Here is a 22,925-nt window from a genome sequence, read left to right on the forward strand (position 1 = left end):
ATCACACTGGCTTGTTCAGAGAGGGTATGTGTGTGTGTGGGTGGGGGGGGGGGGGGCAAAGATCTCGACATCTCAACTCTTTGAGGGAACCGTCTGGTGTCCTGGGCAGTTCGGCTATCCGTTTATCAGCGTAAGTTTTGGAGAACGGCAGCGGACACTGTTTTCGTGGGCTTGACTGGCCACCGCAACATTTGCAGTCGCCAGCCACTATGGCCAAAACAATCAAGTCGACCAGCGAGCTCAAGTGTGCCAGTAAAACAGCCCAAAGAAATAGTCCAACGAAGACGCCTTTCAGAGTACTCTGCGATAAAATTTCACGGGAATAGAACCATCGCCTTTCTTTTTTTTTTGCGTGTGTGCAGTATGATCAACGGCTTTTCCGCGAGAGCCTCGTAGCAGGCGTTTCGGTCTGTACGGCTTTCAAGACGCTTTGGTCATTTCTTCTCTCACGCTGCACGAAACTGTTTCGAGGGAGCGGACTGCAAAGCGTCCATTGAGGCTGGGCGCCTGGGGAACCCTGTCATCACTGGCGCCTGCGCCAGCTATCGACCGTGTATACATGCACGTACAAGCGCGCTCTGCGAGCCACTGAACCGGTCATCAAGGCCGTTTCGCCTTCGCCGCTCCCTCCAGCTACATGACTTGAGGGTGCTGCTACATAACTGTGCGCGACCCACAAGCGAAGAGGGCCCCCTGCAGCAGAGCCCTTCCTTGTGGAGGTCGTCTTCTCGAAACCCAGATACCCGAAGGCACAAACGCGTTCTGTTTCGTTCGGCAATGTTGTTCGATACCTTCGCCGAGAAAGGTCGCCATCTGACTCATCGGCATCTTTTTTTATTTTCGGAATGTATAATTGGTCGCTAGTAACTATAAGTAGGCTGGTTGATTGCCCTGGCTGTTCGAACAGCGTAACGGCTGGCCAAGATTGCGCCTGATTTCAGTATATTGAACTTTCTGAGCAGTCGCTGTCTATGCAGCGTTAGCTGCCTTTCAGCTTGTGGCTAATGTTTCGAAACGTATGCTGACTGCCGGAAAGCTCGCGCGTTACCGATCGATGAAAAATCGAACGTAGTATATATGCGCCGCCCGATGAGCGCTCACTTCTTCAGTCTTTCTCACATAATTGCTAAACAAAAGGAAATATGCAGCACACTGAAGGCTGTATGGTTAGCCTCATTTGGCCATATATGCGCATTTCAATAGCAGTCCCCATGTTTTTCATGTAGACGTCACGGTGCGACACAAGGACAAGGAATTAAACTTAGTTAGCTCTCCACAAATTTGCCCGTACTGACTAGGCTGATATTGGTATGATGTGTCCTATGTAGAAATATTTTGTGGAGAATGTTGCTTTTCGTGGCTCCATTCGGTCCCAATGTGCGGGGAAGTATGTGACTTTTCGTATAGAGACGTGGCGAAATCTAGGCGTACTTTCCCAAGGAGGATATCAAAACAGCTATAATACGGACGCCGTGAACGTTATTTGAAACCTCAGTTATGGACCACGTCTCTGCTAAAGCCTCGCTATGTCGCACTCGCCTTCGAAGAGCTTGATGCCACCACCTCCCTAGCGATTTGACGCATGAAGGGAAGCGGGACACCCCTTACAAAAATGTCTTTAGATATCCGAAGGCTGTCCATAGACTTCTGTCTATAAAGTCCATAGGTTCTCTATAGACAAACCCTAGAGAACAGTCTATAGGCAATACAAATCCTATAGACAGTCTATAGATTCATGGCCATCTACTTTTAGCAGATTTTTGTATATAGACAGTCTATAGACTATTAATATGCAAAAAGGAATATCATGCAATAGGAAGGCGATAGTCTATAAGAGGTCTATAGACTGTCTATAGACCATTTTTGTAAGGGACTGGTCAGTCACTTGCTAGCCACCATCGGCTAGCCACCTGCGATGTCACGCTAGCAGGAGCGAGGCAGTTGCCAGCGACGTCATAACCATAGGTCGACGCCATTGGTTGGAGGGCCTCATTTGAAGACATTTGCCGCTTCGTTCTAGAGCCAGCACCCGATTTTTAGTCTGAACTGCGTGCAGCCACCTCAGGCAGCAAGGCCGAAGAGACAGAAGAGGAGGAGGAGGGGGCAGAAGAGATTGAGGAGGTTATGAGCCAAGCGGATGTGCGCGAGAGGCGCGGCGGTGCGCCTAGCCTTGACCGTGAACGCAAGGCTCCGCTCTGCGAATGGCGCCAATGTGTGCGCGGCTATCGCCCTTCTGTAGCAGTTGGCGCCGGGCTCTACAGCCGTGTCCGCTGCAGCCGTGTTTACTCTCCTATGCATCGTAAATCTGCACGGCCGGGCGCGAAGGGTGCGCCCGTGTACACTCTGGAGGAAGCCGAGCTCGCGTGCTCTTCCACGGGGAGCCATGTATACACGCTCGCGGAACGGGAACTACCGGAGAGCTTCCCGCTAGAGGAACCAATACATAAACCGTGAGACGCCTTCTTCGCTTAGTTTACTAACCCCGCGCGACTTCGTCGGTGATGTGCAGCGTTAACCTCCTGGACTCTTCCAACTAAACGCAATCCCGTTAACGATTGCTGCGCAACGTACGGCTTTTGTGTCGAAAGCGAGGACTTTAGTTTTACGGATGATCGCAAAAGACCTTAGCGCGTATGATACACACGGCATTGTGACGCGCACGCCGAAAGCGCCATTTCGTGGAGCAAGGGTAAAACTAAGGGGGTTTTGTCATTTCGGTAATTAATGTTTAATAGATGCATGACCAGGTTCTCATTAGCGAAGCCTACCATCCTCGTTTTTATTCAACTTCCACCAACCAAAGTTTGCGCTGTGCTTACCTTGTGCACGGCCGCGCGTTTCTTCGGACAGCAGGCACCAAACAACCAGTTCGAAAAAACTAACAGTATTCTTAGTACTGTTAGTGTTACCAGTACTGTTAGTGTTAACAGTACTGTTAGTTTTTACTAACAGCACACCTCGGAACATGCAGTGCGACGGGTGGACGTATAGAAAGGCAAATACCACGCAACGTGCACATGGTACAGGCGCTGCCGATAGGAGTTGCTGGTAGTTACATGAGCTAGTGCGCGGGGTTTGACACGTATCACTTTACTCTCAGGTCATGAATGTCAGTTTACCAATATCCCTGAAGACAAAAGTATACAACAGCTGTATCTTACCAGTGCTCACCTATGGGGAAGAAACGTGGAGGCTAACTAAAAGGGTTCAGCTCAACTTAAGGACGTCGCAGTGAGCTATGGAAAGAAAAATGATAGGTGTAACGTTAAGAGACCGGAAGCGGGCAGAGGGGGTGAGGGAACAAACGTGGGTTAATGGCATCCTAGTCGAAACCAAGAGGGAGAAATGGGCTTGGGCAGGGCATGTAATGCGACGGCAAGACAACTGCTGGTGCTTAAGAGTAACGGAGTGGATTCCAAGAGAAGGCAAGCGTAGCAGGGGGCGGCAGATAGTCAGGTGGGCGGATGAGATTAAGATGTTGGGGGGCATAGGGTGGGCGCAGCTTGTACAGGACAGAGTTAACTGGAGACACACGGGAGAGGCTTTTGTTCTGCAGTGGGCGTAGTCAGGCTAACGATGATGGTGACGATGACATTACTCTAGAAACGTCAAAATAAAAGCTGCCCACTCAGCTACACTGCTGTGACGTCACTATAGACACTTCGTGTCATTGTCCAAAACTGTGGCGCCCCGTAGAGGCGAGCAAACAGAACTGCTCCGTTGTGACCTTTGCTCTCTAGTCGTGACCGACACCGGTGGCATCCCGTCGCCCGCCGAGGTCTAATTATGGTCGGTGACCGAGAGGGTCATTCCGCACAGTTCATACCTCTGTGTCGCGGGATGGAGGCGCCGAGCCGCGTGATGCGGGCTATTTTCGGTTCAAACTGCTGCGCTAGCTACTCGGCTGCTGCTGCTGTTCGCGGGCAGCCGCGAGCAGCGCGGATGAGCGGCGATAATCGGTTCATTCTCGGCCTGCGCGACGGGCGTCATTAGTGCGGAGCCTGAAACGGAAAAATCGCGGACGCAGCCGCCTCTGTGCGCGTCGTGGTTCAATCCCTCCCTGTGCGACCGACGGCGTCCCGCTCCTCGCAAGCCGCTCTCTTGGCCCTCAGTCGGAGAAAATAATTTGGGCCGATACATTGTCCTGTAGGGGATTCCATCTTGTTTGCACATTAACCCTGTACACAGATTCATTCATTCATTCATTCATTCATTCATTCATTCATTCATTCATTCATTCATTGTTGCCTCAGGATCTGAACATGTTTTCTGGCCTTAGATGCACTTCTCGATCTTGAAGACAATCAGGATCAAAGGTTGCAGAGAAGTGTGGCGGCGGTGAAATTTTAATTATGTTACTCCCACTACAGTTAAATCTGTTATTGTGTTCTAAAGAAATATTGTTAGTAATAAACAGCGAACAGTAAAAAAAACTTGAAAAAAGGACGCAGTGGATGGAAAAGTAATCTATCGAATGATAGCTCGGTATGTTCGATTCGTCCTAACAGCCTCGCACTAGGCCTGAAGAAAACGAATTCGTATCCTCGGCGATTATCGCCTGGGGGAAAGACGACTGTTCAGAGCAACCCGCACCGCGTTTGAAGATCCCTAGCGGCCACACAGGGTCTCCCTCGCTCGAAGCCGTGTGAGCATGCAGGAGGCACATGGGATATAATTGTGGCGGGTCCTTCTTGCGGCGCCCGCTGAGCCGTTCCTCGAACGCAGGTTCAATGGTCGTCTCACTTCGCTGGGCGTGAGACAGACGTCCCGTCGGCCCAGCACCTACGCGGTCCGACGCCGTCGGCGCTGCGGAGAAGAGCGACAGCTGAAAACGCCGCTCTCTGCTAAATAAAGGACTTCGTTATTTAATTCATCGCGCCGGGCCTCGACCCTCGCCTGCCGCCCCCCTGCTCAAACACTTCAGGCGCAAACGGCCTGAGCCATGTGCGAACGTGGTGTAAGGCTCGCTGTGTGAACTCTTGCACTTGTTATCGCAGAACGCTTTTAGCACTGGAGGTTGGTGTTTTGCTTTGATTTGTACGTAGCAAATTGGCTTAAATTTCTCTCGAAACACGTCAGTCCTCACTAAGCTGGCTTTAGTTACAGCTGCGCCGACGCTGCGCTCCTGCTAATTCCGGACAGGCAATTTGGTTCATAACGTCCACCTGATGCCGTGCTTGACTTCAGTCGAGTATTCAAATTTAAGGCCGGACGTCGGCTGTAAAGGCAACTGTGTTCCCTCAGACTGGACGTTACTAATGTAACAGACTTTAGCGTTGCCGTGCACGGCTGTAGATTGAGTACTGCTAAAGATGAGGCGTTTGAAATGGGCCCGCATGGCTCTGGCTTGTTGTTCGCGCATTTTCTACGCACTGGAAAAAACAAATAAAGAAAAAGAGAACCACCCAGATTTTTTCCGGCTGTCGACGGCGATGAAGTGCTACGGTAACTGAACCACGACACTACACATTTCTTCGTGTAAAACTTTTGGTTTCAGCTACCTTGGATCACTTACCAGTGTGATCACTTACCCATAGCATTCAGTCCACTGCGTGTAAAAGAAGTGAAAACACAACTTGCAGTATGGAAAAGTAAGGTGTAGCGCTGATAAGCACCCCCTTGATAGTGTCCCCGTTAACGTCCAGCAAACAGCACAGTTGGCCAAGGGCAACCCTTACCTTGAAACTGTCCGTCTTCCGACTGTGTCCTACATCCTGGGCGCCCTCAAACATTTGGAACACATAGAGTAGTAACTAGTGCGGGGCGAACAAAATAAAACAACTGCCAAAAGCTACCCTTACGTAGCTTCCTACGTCTTCCCGTAGCAACAGGCCTATCGGAATGTAGAAGCGTGACCACTCAATAAACGCATCTAAGAAACAGCAACGTGGTCGCCGGAACTGCATACAGGTCGCGCGTATCAACGTAGGAGAACGTATAGAACAAATGCACTTAGTCCGATGGCGCCACGTCTTGTCCGCGCGTCCTTCAGTCGACCCTGAGAAGGTCGCTGAGATAAACGGGTGCAGGGAGACTTCCACCCCTGCTATCGCCGGACGGCGGAGCACGTACACGTAGCGATGCAGTTTTGTTTCTCGAAGAACCTGGCTGATAATAGGATGCACGTTATCGTGCCGCCCTTGTGGCCACCGAGCGTAAGGATTGGGACGTTGCCCAGCGCTCGGGTGCTCGTGCGTTTTTCGCGATTGAATAGGGAAGTGTCTCAGGCATTAAGTCATCGTTTAAAAAGAATGCTTGAAATGCTCTGCTATACTGTTGCATTCTTCCGCAGGTGCGCACCGTGAAAACATTTATTTTTCCGCGAGAATATTTGAGCAGATATGCTTGCTTTCTAAAATGATGCCACGGTCGCTGGTGTCTCTTTTGCCGGGGGATCTTCTTCAGGTATGATGCTGCTAGGAGACAGAGCTGACCTTCCTCCGTGCAATTAATTGCGCGTCGCACATTTATTGACGACTAGAGTCCTGACCTCTGCTCCATGGCTCGTAAGGTGAACGTGTTACAAAACAATGGAACATTATCTGTTATGATTCTTATTTCTTTTAAAAGCGTTGCGAGTACATACCTCTCTGCGGCAAATAATCGACGCTCCCATTAAATCTCCTAATTACGCAAGTCTCCGCTAACCATTTATATTTTAGCTTTGCATAACACTTACGGTCAAAGGTTATTAGAGTACAATGGTGCCCAGATACAGAATGAGATTCCCGATGACATCAAACGTAATTTTTCGGCCTTATTGAAAAACATTTTTCTTATTTGCCCAGAACTGTGGGACTGAATGCGTTTGTGCTTAGTTTTGTACATTCATAAAGCTATTTTTTGTTGTTTTTCAGAATATGTATGTGCATGCTTAACATATGTGCAATGCCGCTATTGTAGCATCTCACGTCTTTTTGTGCATGTATTTTAAATGTCTGCCATTCTTTAGTGAATATTATGTATTTGGACCTTTCACTAGCCGATCTGGCTATTGGTCTAATTAAGTTTTGATGTATTGGTTTTATAAAATAAAATGATGATGATGATGATGATAACAGATACCATGGTAGCCATGGACGAGTTTAACCAGAGATAAGTGAGTGGACAGGACAATCGCTCCACATGCTTCGCGCCCTCTCTTGCCGTTGCGTCTTCGTGCATTGCGTCGAGCAACTCCTTGAGAACTGTGAATTACTAGCCCAGATGTGGTGGCGCCGACGAATTTTGATGACGCAAGGGCAACTTTAGCCAGAGCGCCATCATACATAGTGTGTTGGTCCGCTGAACGGGGAGGTAAAAGACCCATTTTACGGCGAGAGCTGTTATTTGGAGCCTCCGTGAGCCGTCAGTGAAGCCGAACCTGTTACACGGTGAAACGCTTTGGCACCGATCCAAGCGGCCACGATAGAAGAAGAGAAGGGGAGGAGAACGAAGGGACGATGTCTTGGGGAGAGAAATGGAAGTAGGAGAATGAAAGTACTGAATCTGAAGCTGCAAAAAGAGCAGAAAAAGACTGATCCAGAAAGAAGGCAGGCTCGCGGAGGGCGCTGCGCCTCCACTGCCGAGGTACGGCTGGCGACCGCACAGAAAGCGGCGCCGACGAAAACGCGAAGGCGAGACTTGCAGCTGCAGCCTTGTATGAGGAGAGGCATCCGCTGTCGCTGCGTAAGAATTGCGACCAATGACTGCCCTCGCCAAGTGTTTGAACTAAGCCATAGCCTAGTTTAGTCAATTTATTAGCGCCAAATTGCACTCTTCCGATGGGTAAACCCCGCGCAAGATCTTGCGATGTTTGTGAGTTTGTGCCAAGTGAAATAAATAAAAATAAATCAAATAAATATCCGCGACTGGGAATCGAACCGGCGGGCGGCGCGAGAACGCTAGGCTATCGACGCAGCCTAACATGATGCCTCGTGTTAAACTGCAACGCACTTTCGCGCCCGCCATTTTTTTTTTATTCCTAAGCATTTCAACCCAGAGAAGGCGAGCGTCAGGCCAGGGGCAGGGTTGTAACCTTCAGAAAACCGGTGGCCAACCGCCGGCACTAGGGATCGATCGAACCCCGCACCTTCATCATACGAGGCTGATGCTCAATTCCTAACTACACTTCACATGTGATGATGACTACTGATGGCTTACTCGAATGCGCAGTAGGGGCAAGTGGGCGGCCTCCGGTGTGGCGACGAATGGTATTGCAAGAAAAATAAAAATGCTAACCAGGCAAGAATATAACGGCGCAAATTAAGCTACTAAAGAGCAATACGGAGAAACAGCGAAGAGGACGTTACATAGGAGTGTGCGCACCACTCTTTGTCACAAGTTCAGGAGCGCGTGGTGCAACTTGGCGCGCGAGCCGCGTGCGCGACGAACGAGGTGCGGCATTCCTGAGGCGGCAGAAAAGGGAAAGCCCCCCTCGGGTGTTGTGCCTTGTACGACGCTATTCTCGGTGCGTGCGACCTTACCCCATCCGCCGCCGCCTCCCTCTCCAGCCTTCCTTTCCAGCGGCACCCGACAGATAATCGCGAGCTCCTATTTTGAAGGCTCGCGCGTGTCTCTTTTGTGTGTCACGTGCTTTGTTTCTTATAAGCTTGCCGCCCCTGGCCCCAGCCGTGCGGCCTTTGCCGACGGTGAGAAGACTGTGTGCAGCCGCTTTCTCCAGCAGCAAGAAATTTCAACCGAATTTTCCTGTGCTCAAAAACGAAAAAAAAAAATGCATGTAAAACTAGAACGGCAGGGGAGAGCTGTACTTTTGTATGCCAGTTTCAAAGAACTTTTATGTGGACTGGTTATATTCACCGTCGCTAAGTTGAAGTTGAAGTTGCGTTTAATTTTAACGACAGGACAGTTGTCAAGGAGGTACATGAAAAGGCAATAATAATATGCCTGGCTAATATGCCTTATGATTTGAATGGCAAGTTGTGAAGGCGGTATCCTGGCTTTCACAACCTCGCAGATCGTATTTATCAACTGCAGTTTTTTTTTTTGCCTCTGTGCTATTGGCGAGTACTGAAGGAAATATCCTGTTTCTCTGCAGTTTGCGCTCTAAAAAATAGCGGGTGTGCCTATCGTGTATCGCCTGATTCGAGCACCTGATTGGCTACGTTTACTGGCAGAGTAGTTGTGAATGAGGTTACTTTCGCTCTTGTAAGCCTTAGTTGAAAGTCTGGATATGGCTTCCCAACAAGTGTGAGCTGAAAAATTTAAACGCAGCTACAGTCCATGCGACAACCATCCCCTCTCTGGCATGACAGATGGAGTCTATCTCTGTAACTTAAGTCGGCGACACCGTACAAGAACCTTCGTGTCTGTATGCCTTACACCGCTATTCGGAATGGAATGCGATGGCGATGTTTTAATTTCCTAGAGGAAATGAAGATGAACACATTGACTTGGCCTAGATATAATGCAAAGAATATATAACTGCTGGTACGCTAGACTAAGAGGGGTAGGGGAGAGGGCGCGATTATAGTGTAGAATTATCAGGGTTACGGAAAGTCGAGCGGAGAGTCGAGTTTCCAAGTATGTGTAGAGTGGGCATACCCGCTGGTGGGCGCAAATCACGCATGATTGCTTTTGTCCTGCAGGAGATCAATTCAGCTGGTGATAATGGCACTGATGATGGAGAGCAAATACGAACAACTTTTTCCAACCCAATCTCAGTGGGAGCTCTGAGTGTCCACAGAGGTCGGCAGCGGGTCGCCAACTTTGGATACGAGGAGTCCAGAGTCCTCACTCGCAGCGTGGCCCTAGATTGCTGTGCCAACGACCTCTGGCTCCAAATACTACCCCTCGCGCACGCGGGGCCTCGACCCCCGTGTCGCCGCTCGCCCTTTTTGATGCGGGGGAGGCCCCACCAGCGTGGCCGTTCAACCTCGCGCTGGGGATGCGCTCGGATAAGCGCCTCCCGAACGACGACGCTGCCACCTCCTTCCACCCTTGCCGCGTTATGTTTTGTTCTTTTTGCTTCGTCTGCCGTCTGAGCCGCCGCTGGCTCCTCGACTTCGGCACAATGCTGTAGCACACACAAGCACAATCGAAAGCGCCGAAGGAAGGAAAAGGAAGAAGAGCGAAGTGGCTGGTGTGAGGTGGCGATGAGGGACGAATACGCGCGGTTATTAATGGCGCAGCGCCCCCACCTTCCGGAGCTGCACAGGCGACGGCATTGACAGCTGCGGCTGTGGCACGGAGTAGCGCGCCGCCGCAGCCGCCGCGTTTATATGTGAACCTAATAAAAACGTGCCGCGCCGCACCTTTCTTTCGTTTCTTTCTTTCTTTCTTTCTTTCTTTCTTTCTTTCTTTCTTCACTCGTTTTTGCTACTTTTCCCCCGAGTTGAGCGGGACGAGGCTCCTGTTTGGTGGCGTTGTGTATGGCTGAGTGTGATGCGGCCGCTGCTGCTTCCGCGTCCGCTCCGCGCGATATATGCGTAGTTGTGCCGGGTGTCATACGTATGCAGATATGTGCCCCACCGATATAACATCAGCTGTATGTCATACATTGGATTCGTGCTAATAACTGGTTTGGGCACATGCAGCGGCTGCCTCGGGAAAGGGCGAAGTTTGGAACATGTTTGTTTCGTTTTGGCTTTGTGTTGAACATATTGCGCGGAATCTTGTGAACGATGCAGATGTCTCTTGCGGAAAGTCAGAAGCTGGTAATAAAATTCGGTCACTCAGTAGTTACTATCGCACAGAGCCTGAAATAAATCTTTCCTGAAATTAAAAACAACTGCCAGGTTTCCTCCCGAGTTTGTTCAAGATATGTCAAGGGCTTAAAGTTCTAATTTGAGACATGAAATGAGCTCAGCAGACTGTGAACTGAGAGCACGATCGTATGCGTAGGAATGTTCACAATAAACAGATCAAAAAGAAAATGTTTTTAACCGATGAAGTTGGACTCCACGGTGTGCAGCAGTATATGATGCAAAATTAAATAAATTAACTTAGCTGTTTTTTTCTTCTGTGTTTACGAAACGCAGTCAGTGCAGATAGCCGTCCTTCGGCCGGGTCGTAAAGGGAAAGCTCGTTTTTTAGCATCAACATTTCGTTAGCGCTGATTCATAAACTTTTCCTGCGTAAGCTGAACTAGTTGAGGGGAGATAAGGCAACGCTCCTTCTTGTTCTTTACGATTTGTTTCCAGGTGGAAGCCACTGTTGCCCGATACTAAGACACTCACTCTACATAAGGCGGAGAATGATATTCCACCTAATGTGCATGTTTCTGCGACGTTTGTGTGCTGCTTGTCATGCGATCCTGTAAAACGGTCATGGATAATGACAAAACCTTTCTTAATTCCCTACCCCCACCCCTTGAAGTCACGCATCTTCTTTTCAGCCGCCGCGGTGGCTAAGTGGCTACAGCGTTCGGCTGCTGGCCCGAAAGACGCGGGCTCGATCCTGGCCGCGGCGGTCGAATTTCCATGGAGGCGAAATTCTAGAGGCCCTTATACTGTACGACGTCAGTGCACGTTAAAGAACCCCAGGCGGTCGAAAATGCCGGAGCCCTTCACTACGGCGTCTCTCATAGCCTGAGTCGCCTTGGGACGTTAAACCCCCATAAACATAAACACATAAACATAAACGCATCTTCTTTTCTCCCTTCCTTTCAATTACGCAACACTTACCTGTTAGTGTATTGATGGTGCATTATGTGCCTTTGGCTGCTGAGTCTAAGGTCACGGGATCGAATCCTGCTCGAGGGCCACAGCTTGAAGGAGGCGATATGCGGAATTGCAAGTGTGTTGTGCTATGTCCGAGCTCGTAAAATAATCGTCCAGGTAGTCCAAATTAATCGGAAGGCTTTCACTGCAGTGTCCATCAGCCGGCGTACGTGTTCTCGACATCAAACCGCACAGACTGCATTCTGTACCAGCTGCGTTAGATATGGAGGCCGCAGTCTCTCACCGTCGTGCGTACGCCCTCTTGCGTCTCTTTACAGGTGGTTGACCTGCTGAACCGGTGCACCTGCCCGTCCCAGTTCCCGATGATTCGCGTCGCGGATGGGAAGTACAGGATTGGAGACACCAAAGTGCTCATCTTTGTCCGTGTGAGTAGTGCCCACTCGTCGCCATTTTTTACGCGAACACACATGCGTTGACCATGCATGCGTATGGACTATGCTTCATTGTTTATGAATCAGTGACGTAGCTACCAAGTAAGTGTTAAATTGTCGTGATTACGAAGAGGTACTAAATGTACTATCGACGTCAAATGAAATGCGAACAGCGGAACGCGTGGCGAACGGTCCAGCTTAGGCCGTCTGCCTGTCTCTAGCATCGATAGGCGCCCGCATCCGGTTATCGACACTTTTGCTTCTGTTTTCTCTTGAGTTCGTTCTCTCCCTTTGCCACTGGCGCAGCGCAGTTCCTCTGGCGGCAGCGGCTGTCTCCCGCGTATGTAAAGCGAGCGCTGATAGAGCCCTGGCTTGCAGCGCTTCGATTTTTCTGCCACCATCGTGGTGCTAAAGCGCCTGTTCTGCGAAAAAATAAAGGTTGACCAGGGAGACAGGGCCGCTCGCTTCACTCGCTGCCGCCCGCGAAACCACGCTGTGCAAGTTGTGATCGGTGAAAAGCATGAATTTGGCGCTCCAGCGGCAAAGCGAAGAAGCGGAAGTCAAATAAAACAAAAGAAAACTATCGCAAACCGGAAGAGCGCGCCTGTAATTGACAACGACGGGCAGACGGCCTAAGCTTGACCGTTTGCCACGCGCTCCACTGTTCGCATTTCATTTGACGCCGATAGTACCTATGAACTAAAGCAAGATGCGAAGAAAGTTACAATCAGCTGGCTTCTATACCTTGTTTTACTCTTGCTCGTATAAATTCGAACGGCCAGTTGGGTACGCTGCTTCGGCTTCAGCGCATGCAATGCGTTGTTCATTCATTGGATGTTACCTTCCCCTTTTGGACGCAGATCCTCCGCAGTCACGTGATGGTGCGTGTTGGTGGCGGATGGGACACGCTGGAGCACTACCTGGACAAGCACGATCCCTGCAGGTGCAGATCAGGTGAGTTTACTGCTTACTGCCAGTTACAGTGCTGACTTTGGTGATATATCCACGGCATTTCTTAACGAACCGAGGAAAAAAAAACAATGTGCTTAAATTTCGAGGCTGTGCTTTGTTGCGAGAGAGTGAGGGTGCCAAGGAGCGACCTGGTCCCTCCCTCCCCTGCTACGTTTCTCACCAGCGACATTGAGCAGGTTGCAGTGCGTTGCGTTCAGACACGCTATTTTAGAACGCAGGTGTCGTCTAGTGCGTACTATATACGTTTAATGAGATAAAATGTTTTACTGCGGGCAGCACTTACTGCAGTACACTGTCCACAAAATTCCTTGCAGCATATATTTTATTTGGCTAACAGTGTCCTTGTTTAGAATGAGCTCTACTGAACACTTAATCGCCTTTCCTCTGCAGGGCACAGGACATCGACATCGGCAAAGCTGACTATGACTCCCGGAAAGGGTGGCAGCCCAAGCATGCAGGTCACATACAACAGGTCAGTTCTTAGTCTTTAATCGTGTTAAAAAGGAGGGCTTTTCTTTATGTCTCATATTTAGTGCTGATCGCAGCTATAGCGGCGGTCTCAGTGCGCTACGTCATACTGGAAAAGTAGTCAAGCCAGCTTTTCTGCGCAATTAATCGCTTATGGGCCGACTGCTTTGCCAGTTTCTTGTGTTGTGAGACGGAGATGATGTCATCGAAGTTCCACCGGTCGCCCACACTCAGGTGCAAACTTCAAGCGTGCACGTTTATCACTTAAATGTCATTATCATAATGGCAAGTACTGCTGTTGCTGTAATAGTTCAGGCGAGTAGAGGGACCTTTTGCAGAGCAATAATGTTGTTAATATTTCTTAAATGTCTTTTTTTAATATATCAGGACACGCTTACGGCAAAACCTTAGCTATGCAGCATTTAAAAGCAGTAGACCAAATCTGCCTTAGTTCTGCGTTTCATGCTATCGTCTAGCGTGTTAAAGATCGCTTCGTCTTCTTTCACATTTCCTTTCACTGCGGATTAGCTGCATCAGTTCTAAATGTCGATGTAGACCACTGATACCCTGCAGAAAACAATCCTTCCGTCTCTTCCGTGTTCCCGTGAGCGCGATCAGTTCACTCCACTCTTTATTAAAAAAAGGAAATCTAATATGACTACAGGCGAGTTTTCAGCCGGTTTTGTGCACGCTTCTGCCGCGTGAAAGTAATCGGGAAAACTATTTTCTCCCGCAGACCTCCCGCACCGAGCTATCCTTACGGGAGCACGTCCCCGCTGATGTCGCATCGAGGCCTGCCGCACAACAACTCGCTTACCGACCACGACCGAGACCTGACGCCCTCGAGGATATCCCACTGCAGCGACGACTCGACCAGTTCCAGCGGCGGCTGCGGAGCGCCCGCCGACAGCAGCAGCGAGACCTCGGAAGGGGAGTTCGCCAAGACCCCCGGATCGCGAAAGTGCTCGCCGCGCAAGATCGCCAAGACCGGAAGCGTCACACCCCAGCCCGGAGAGTTCGGCGGAGGCAGTCCGACCTCCTGGAAGATGTCCACTCCCGAAAGACCCGACTCGGGGCTGCGGAACCACGACCTCGACAGTGCGGCGGCGTCCGCGGACGAAAGCTGCGGTGGCGCGTCGTCGTCCGCTTCGCCCTCCGCGTCTCCCGCCAAGACGAACGGAACTTCGTCTCCCAGGCATTCGACGAGTGGCAGTGCCAGACAGACTCCACCGCCGACTGCAGCCGCCAAGTCCAGGATCCCCTACCTCGCCGCACCGCCCCGCGCCGCTAGCACCGAGAACCTCACCACAAACGGATCAACATCCCCATCTCCCCATCATCATCCGGCCCAACAGCACCAGCAACAACACCTGCAGCCAACCGCCAACGGACGGGTCCGCCAGTCGTCCACACCTCCAAACCCCAACGCGAGACGTCGTTCGGTCGACGCGGGGCTGGCGACGCTGCCACGCTCCAGGTCGCACAGCAGCGAAGGGAGCATGGCGGCGGACAAGGCGTTCCTCACCCGGGGCGTTCCCGGCCGTTGCTCGTGGAGGAGCCCGCCCGCTGTCCGGACCCCGCGCGGAGGGGCCGACGGCGCGACGACGGGCGCTAACAAGACATGGGCGTTCCGGCAACGCAGTTCAAGACCCGCCCTCACGCCCGACCTCTTCACGGAGCCGGGTTCCAAGAGGAGCGCGGTCGGTTCGAGCCCGACAAAGTCTCAGAGGCCCAACGTGATATCCCCGCTCTTGCAGGAGTTCCTGCGCGAGAAGGACCTCGACTCCGACGACAAGATCCTGAAGCGGATGGAGTTCTTCGTCAACCAGTACCGCTCGCGACTGGACAAGGGCGAGTGTGAAGCGGACGGGAGCGCCAAGACCTCCCACACGGCACCCACCTCTCCGGACAGCTTCTGCAGCCCGCCTTGCAGGAGGAGGGGGTCCAAGATTCCCATGGCTACTTACTACGAGAGGGACTAGCGTCGCTCCCTTTGTTAACAACTGTGCACGCAGTACTGTCCGCCCCCTGACGCTACCGAGAGTCGGTGCAGTGCCTAGGGTCAGGCAGCTCCGAAGAGGAGTTAGTTGCCAACGCGACTCGCTCGCTCACACACACACACGCAGGACAGCGCGTTTTTGTCTTTTCTCCTGACAAGAGGAAAGTTTGTTGAACACTGTACGCGACCGCTCCTTCCTGGAGGCGATCGATGCTTCACAAGCGCATGAGGGTCCTGTCGTCTGAGAGCATGTCCCGAAAGTGTCAACTTGGCTTGAGCTCTGCATCATGTAACAACTTTATCACGTAACGCGTGAGACATCTTCATCCGCGGCTAGTTAATGCAACTATACTAGCAAGCGATCCACTTGTTGCGTTCAGCAGACGTCACGGTTTCGAGCAGAAGGGTTCCTTCATGCAGACATGGTTTGTCTCAACTAAACGTTAAGCATTACTCGAAGCACGACTCGAACTTACCAGTACCAGTGCAGATCTGAAGCGCTAATTTCATAAACTCGGCAGAAGTCGTCAAAACTGCTGAGAAAAGCGATCTTGGAATCGGACGAAGGCCCTCACAGCTGTAGACTTCGTGCAAAGCGTCACCGCGCGTCATAGGAATGAGCTCAGAAGGTTTAAATCCACGACATGCACGAAAGTAACAATGTAGATATATTTTCCTTATCTATTTTACTTGGCGCGAGTTTTGCGACTTCGTGACCATGTTGCGTAAGTACTTTCGCAGCAGTAAGTTTAAGGCAGCGAATCAAATATGAGGTAGAATATTGCGCTGGAAGGAAGTTTGAAGGAGCTTGGTTACATGTATATGGCATTTAATAGAAGCTTGCGAGTAAGACCTGAGCATTCTTTAGCTTTGTTTGCCCACTGATGCGAGTTTGGGCCCAAACGTGTCCCCCGAGCGGGCGACGCGGGGCTTGATTCATAATGCGCTGCTTTTATTTTGTTTGGGACGAGTGCCATGCATGATTACTGTGGAAAGACAGTTGACGAGAGCTTGTGCATATTACTTTATTTTGTTCCCGCTGAGGCGAAAACAGATATGAGCTAAGTTCTTTCTTTTTTTTTTGTCTGTGTTCATGAGCAGCTTCTGCTTTTTATCACTGTGCTACGACAGGCACGATATTGACCAGGGCACCGCCGCTCACAACGCGCCATGCATGCATCTACCACTACGTCCGTTTCTCGCCCTTCTAGTCCGCAGAGAGAACATAGACGCACGATGTTTGTTTCTTGCTACCAACCACCGCTGCAGTTCCAGGCTTCCGCGATTGTTGGCTGTGATGGGCCGGTTTACTGCAGAGAAAAACGTCTATTTACAACAGTAGTTCAAACTATGGGGAAGGAGATTAACGCCAATTACTTCTCAATGTGGAGACGTAGGGAGATCGTAGAGCGAATAAGGCGGGTCACAAGTAAGGCCCGGAATCGAGGCTTTCTACCACTATAGCTGTTATATGTGTAGCGTCATGTTTTCCCACGGGTCAGCAGTTCGCATACGTGTCCGTAGAAATTGCAGGCACGTGCGTCTAGCTCATGACATTTTACTTGTTGTATAGAGTTTGTTTCCACGGAATGCATAAACAATGGACATGAAGTCGCACTTTTTTCAGACTAAAGATTGTAGTCTCGGGCTCTGGGCTTTTAATTCTGGGCCCGCAGCCTCGCACACCTGTAACTATCACTAATATTATTATTATTATTATTAGTGAAGGACAGGTGCAACTAAATTAGAAAAAAATCGGCCCTGTACTCTAACAACTACAGGCACAATATGCGTCCGTTGAAAAAAAAAAAGGGTAGGAGATAGGGAAAAAATAAGACAAAAAAAAACTATTTGATAGCACTTGCAGCACGAAACACCAAACAAGACAGGACAAGAGGTAAAAAACTTAGTAAACAGCACAAACACGCACACAGCGGTGAACAGAATCTACACTAAACGAATGCGCTGTAGAAAAAGCGGCTGCTTATAGGAACGCATGAACACGCAAGTGCCCCAGGATTAGGCGGCTGTTGCCGATTTCACCTTGCCTGGTTCCTTCCTGGTGGCTTGTTTGTAGACCGAGTTGGCGGTGCTCGCGTAAAGGAGGAAGGGAAGATATATAGCTCAGGCTGATGCGCTCTTTCGAACATATGAGCGCGAATTAGGCAGCAGTCGTTTGTATATAATAATAATACCGGCGAACGTCCGGTGCCAGAAGCGGGACGAAGCGCAGGCGCGCTTTTTCAAGAGCTACACTGTTACTTAGCGCGAGAAGCCGCTGGCACACTTTGCAAGCTGCGGTCAAGCACACCATCAAAACGATATAACAAAGTGTTCTCTTTTTTATTTGTACTGTCAACTTGGTCGTTGTTGTCGGTATGCTTTGTCGTTGCCTATACCTCAGCTAAAATTTTGTAAATAAAAGTTCTGTTTTTAACCAAAAAAAAGTTTGTTGTGTGTCACACTCACTTTTGCTTGTCCCCCGCTGCTTCCAGCCAGGCAGGCAGTTAAAAAAGCAGAACGTCAGCACAGCTGGAGCCACGTCACGTCATGTAACGTGCGACAGCGGGCAGTCCTTCGGCCCTGAAATGTTATCGTTGCTACGACGCTGCCATGGACCATTGGAAAGTGCCGAGGGCCTTCCTTCTTACTTTTAGATCTTATCATTGCATGCAGTGTTTGTCTTCTGAGGTTGCGGTCGGCAGCAGTTTTACACAGCAGCATATTTCGATGCGTCTCTTTCAAGACCACAGTGGCGGGATTCGAAGGCGCAGGCTCCTTTGCCAGGCCATTTAACTCCTAGCAGGCCAAACACCAGGCCGGGACATAGGTTGTACGCATTTTGAGGAAACCGGTGTGTAACCGGCCTGCAGCGGCAGTCGAACCCACCACCTCCCAAAGCCGAGGCGGGTGCTCTACCACGAGGCTACGACCTAAAAACGCAGAGCGCGAATGACGCTCTGCGAAGCGCGTTGGGTCATCGTTCGCTTTTCTGGAACTTTTCTGGAACGTGGATCTCGAACTCGTCAAATGACAGTGTAAGCCCCGTAGTCAGTTGCCTTGGAGATCCTCTGTCGCAGGTAAGTGTCACGCGTGGCTGTAGCTAGTCACTGACGCTCGTGAGTTTCGCCAGCGCATTCCCGAAGCGGACGCTTTGTGTATTTCGTACTCTAGTTCGGAGCACTGTATGACTGGCGTGGGATAAATAAAACTCAGCGCTAGTGGTATAACTGCGCTGACTTCAAGTACGATTGAAATGTCTAGACCTATAGATTGAGGACAAACGTATACCTAAAGCGCTAAAACATGCTTATAGTAACACAATTAAAATTCCACGGGGTCGCGCATGAGGGCGCTTTGATCTGGGAGACTGGGTACAGTACTTATGACACGACGTGCAACAATGTTTGCAATATTTGCCGCGCTTCACTCTTCGAGAAAAAATGTAATGTCTTTATAAAGAAATGTACTGTGACATCGGCGTTCGTCTCCGAGAAAAGTGCCCATACTCTTATTGCATGAGCGACGTTAGATGGGTTCTTCCTAAGACTTAGAAACGCGTCTTCTATGCGTGCCGGCGAACTGCTGTTAACATAATCGTATTCGACATAAATCTCTGACTGAAACCATTGCGGTTACCAGCTCGAAATACAGTAGTCAACTGTTTTACATCCGGCATAAGTTTAGTGCAGGGATTACAAGTATTTGTGTACCGAAGCGGTGGCCTGGTCGTTTTAAGAATCCTCTTCGCATGCAGGAGGTGCGGGTTTCGATCCCCAGTGCCACCGGGTGCTAGCCGGTGATGCAATGGGTGCAAGGTCTCCCCTGGCATGGTGCTCGCCTTCTTTAGGGTGAAATGCTTGGGAAATGGATATTTGACCACACCTTTCGTAGAAGGAAAAAATATCTTGTGCCATGGTGCTCTTTGGCCACAGATGCCCATGCGCCATAAAAATTCGTAATCATCATCATCATCATCATCACAAGTATTTGAAAGAGCCGAACCCACTGTACTACGCTACGCTGACACTTCGTGCGGCAAGACTCGGGAATCTCAGTGCGGCGGAGAATCCGCCAGCGGCTCCGCATGTCCCGGCAGCCGCGGCACCGAGATGAACGGGCACGATGGCTCCGCACGAAGACGGGTGCGGAGAGGGGGCTGGGGCCCCATGTAGGAACCCCGCGCTGCGGCGGAGTCGAGGAGGTAGTATTTGGAACCCGAGGTCGTTGGCACTGCAATCACGGACAGGCACGACCTGAAAAGCCCCGAGTTCCTTGACTTCCTTTCATCCAGCGGCACCCATCACACAATCAACAGTCACGTCGTTGCTCATATTGTGCGACCAGGGGAAAATGACAAAAGGCAGGAAGCCGTCCTAATTTGCACAACTATTTGGACATTCCTCCCATTTTGCAGTCACCGCATTATACTCAACGACGTCACAGTGGCCGTCATTTTGTTGTACATGGAGCACGGCAGAAGGCCACGCGCTGTGAAATCGGCTTACGTCAAATACTACAACTTCTGTACCACTGAAGCTAAGTCCTCTACAGCAAAATGGTGCCCGTGACGTCACGTGCATTCCTACTATACGATCGAGCCGTACAACTCCAGGCCAAATGTTTTCAGTATTTTTGTTTTGCTAAGATTACCTACGATTGAAACTATCTAGCTACTGGTGAGGTGAGTCTAAATATTTTGTGATATTTTCTCCAATAGTTTCTAATAAATGCTGAGTTTTCTTTAAGTAAGTAAAGAAGTAGGAGTCATTGCTTGAAATACTGGGGATCAGAGTGGTGATATTGTGTGATGTTTTCTCCAATAGTTTCTAATAAATGCCGAGTTTTCTTTAAGTAAGTAAAGAAGTATGAGTCATTGCTTGAAATACTGGGGATCAGGGTGGTAAAACGTGGCACCTCAACAAAAGCTGGCTTCTTGGAGAGCCAATGAAGCGCGGTTGCAGGCGCTGCGGTTGCAAGTAATACATTACACTTCCTTCCTGGCACTTGCGCTACCATTACTGACGATGTGCCTCCCAACGCGTATGTCGTCCACATGCAGCGCAGGCGTCTGCTAACGATTAAGAGCGAAAGAAAGAAAATCAAGAAAAAGCGAACGAGTGGGTGGTGAAGCCATCCATCACCGGTCAGAGCGCGCGCGCTAATTGACAAGGAGCAACAGCTGTTCGTGGCGCGCTTTTGCTCTCGCGGGCACGCGGTTCGCAGAAAAGGTTAAAAAGCGATAAGAAGCATACCTCCGCACACGTATCTATAGTTGTATCAAAGCAAGGAACGAAACGACACATTACTAATAAAACTCAATGACTTAGATGCAGGCTTGCGAGCAAGTCTGTTCCTTGAAAGTGTCCAAAACAAAGTGACCACGGTGAAAGATGACTTGCGGAAGTTAACGTATTTCACTTGCTTTTCTGTAACAATGAAGTGCATATCAACGGGGATGCAAAGTGCAGTTCTTTTCCGCTACTCACTTGGCGCAGAGGATGTCCGTACCGCAGCATCATAACCCTGTCATTTGTGCGTCATAGTTGTGAGTACCGTTGGTAAACAACTAAGTATAAATGCACTGGCGAACATTCCCGGGCGAAAGGTTTGAAATACTAGGCACTAGCAAACAGCACCGCCTGCCCTGCCATCCTTCGTCCTTCGTTTTGTCAGGTTGCTCCAGGAAATAAATAGAAACTCTCAGACTTCTATAGTCGGACACAACTTAAGCCTGCAGTCAAGCTGCGCCCACACTCAAGACCACCGAATAGAAATCTTCCGTGACGACTACTAGACCGTCGTCAGACCTTTTTTTGTTACATCAACAAGGGGCTGATCACCAGACGAAATTTGTGGGTTTCTTAGTAGGCACAGGCCACTACCCACCGCGGGTTCGAGCTTCGCGCGAGCCAAGGGCCCCGATCAGCCGTCACCACACGCACCCTGGGGCACCGCTGCGGCGGCGTTCAACCTCTGAAGAGAGGAGAGCGGCTCGCCGCAAGAAACAGGCCTCCAAGTTCACAAAGGAGACGTTTATTGACGCCGTCCTCCAGCGGTACATACACACACTCAACAGTCACCCCGTCCCGGGGCGCGCTCAGAGCAAGGCTCCGGTGCGCGCTCGGGGCAACAAGAGAAATGCGCGCCGCTAGCACGCCGCTGCAGGAGATTGTCCCCGCGGCAGTGCTGTGATCTCTCTCGTGTCGGCCGTTGGGCCGTTTGCGAGAGAGAGTGGGCAGTCAACGCAAGGTGCGCCTGTCAGAGGTCGTTGGACCCCTGGACAGGCTCGAGCCGCGGTGGATCGAGGACCCACGCAGGCGAGCTCGAGTATGAACTCGTCCGAACGGCAGAGGCCGGCCCGGACGAACAGTAACGTACGCACCTTACGCTGTCTCGGAGGGGTCTCTCTCTGGGCCCCGCTCGGAAGGTCGCGCGACCACCCCAAACGGGTCCCGAATTCCCGCCAAAAGTCACCAATGGCAAAGGCCCTTGGGAATCCGGGGGCGGAGCTGCGGCCGAATGACAGCGATTAGCCACCAGCCGTCTCTCCGCCGCCCGAGGCGGGAGAAAGGGAAAGAGAGCGACGCGGGATGCCGCGCAGACGCCACGGCGGGAATCTAGCAGGCTTCCCACATCCTCCTCTCCTTAAATGCCCTCCTACCCATCGGCGAAAGCGTGCGGCAAAATAAAAAAAAATAAAAAAAATAATCCATATAAAACTACCACACTTCAGTTCCAGCCATAAACTCAAAAGACAAACAAACAAGAACAGAAAACAAACAACACTTGCATACGTTCCAAGGAGACAAAACTATCTACACTGTACACTGTACACAAGGCCAGCTTACAGGTGGCCTGCAGCCTCATAATGTTCGATGGCGCGGCCCATTGGGCCTGTCGGCGGCCAACTCACGCTTTTGCTGCCTTCAGGGTCCTGGTGGACGATTTATCGACGGCGGTCCCTTGTCCTCCACAAGGTCGTCAAAGTTGAGCATGAGGAGGTCGACGACGCTCGACGATCCCGAAGAGGACCCGCAGCCCGACACCTCCTCTCCTGGAGCTTCCGATCCCGGTGGACCACTTGCCTGGCCGCCGCTAGGCGCCGGCACTCCGGGCGCCAACAGCGCGGCGAACGCCGGGCTGGCCTCCGCCCGCCGGCGGCACAGCGCCGCAAGCTCGACGTCAGAGACTACAGCGACCTTCGGTGCTGTCCTTCCTGCCCCCCTCTCGGCGTTGCCTTTGATCTTGGGAGCACGCACGTCATCCCAGGCACGCACCGGCACAGAAGCGGACATTCCTCAGTCACAACGACCCGCTTGTCGGAATCGTTCCGAGGCGCCGTGGCAGGGGTCAAAGGTCACTCTTCAGACGCACTCTTCACGCTCCCCATAGCCACACAAAGACCATGCCGCGAGACACTCGCTCCTTAAC

At 50.9% G+C, this 22,925-nt stretch overlaps 1 protein-coding gene across 2 annotated transcripts in view; it reads left to right on the top strand.

The window, feature by feature from the left end:
* Positions 1–17,930, top strand: part of LOC144120580 (uncharacterized) — a 156,800-nt gene extending 138,870 nt beyond the window's left edge. For both annotated transcript variants that reach the window (XM_077653145.1, XM_077653146.1), the window contains 4 exons: positions 11,939–12,046; positions 12,913–13,006; positions 13,415–13,496; positions 14,229–17,930. In XM_077653145.1, the coding sequence (XP_077509271.1) occupies positions 11,939–12,046; positions 12,913–13,006; positions 13,415–13,496; positions 14,229–15,474 (1,530 nt within the window). In that variant the 3' untranslated portion in view covers positions 15,475–17,930. The remainder of the gene's footprint in view (positions 1–11,938; positions 12,047–12,912; positions 13,007–13,414; positions 13,497–14,228) is intronic.
* Positions 17,931–22,925: the final 4,995 nt, after the last annotated feature.

Source organism: Amblyomma americanum, chromosome 2, assembly GCF_052857255.1.
Source record: "Amblyomma americanum isolate KBUSLIRL-KWMA chromosome 2, ASM5285725v1, whole genome shotgun sequence".
In the NCBI taxonomy this organism is placed as follows: domain Eukaryota; kingdom Metazoa; phylum Arthropoda; class Arachnida; order Ixodida; family Ixodidae; genus Amblyomma; species Amblyomma americanum.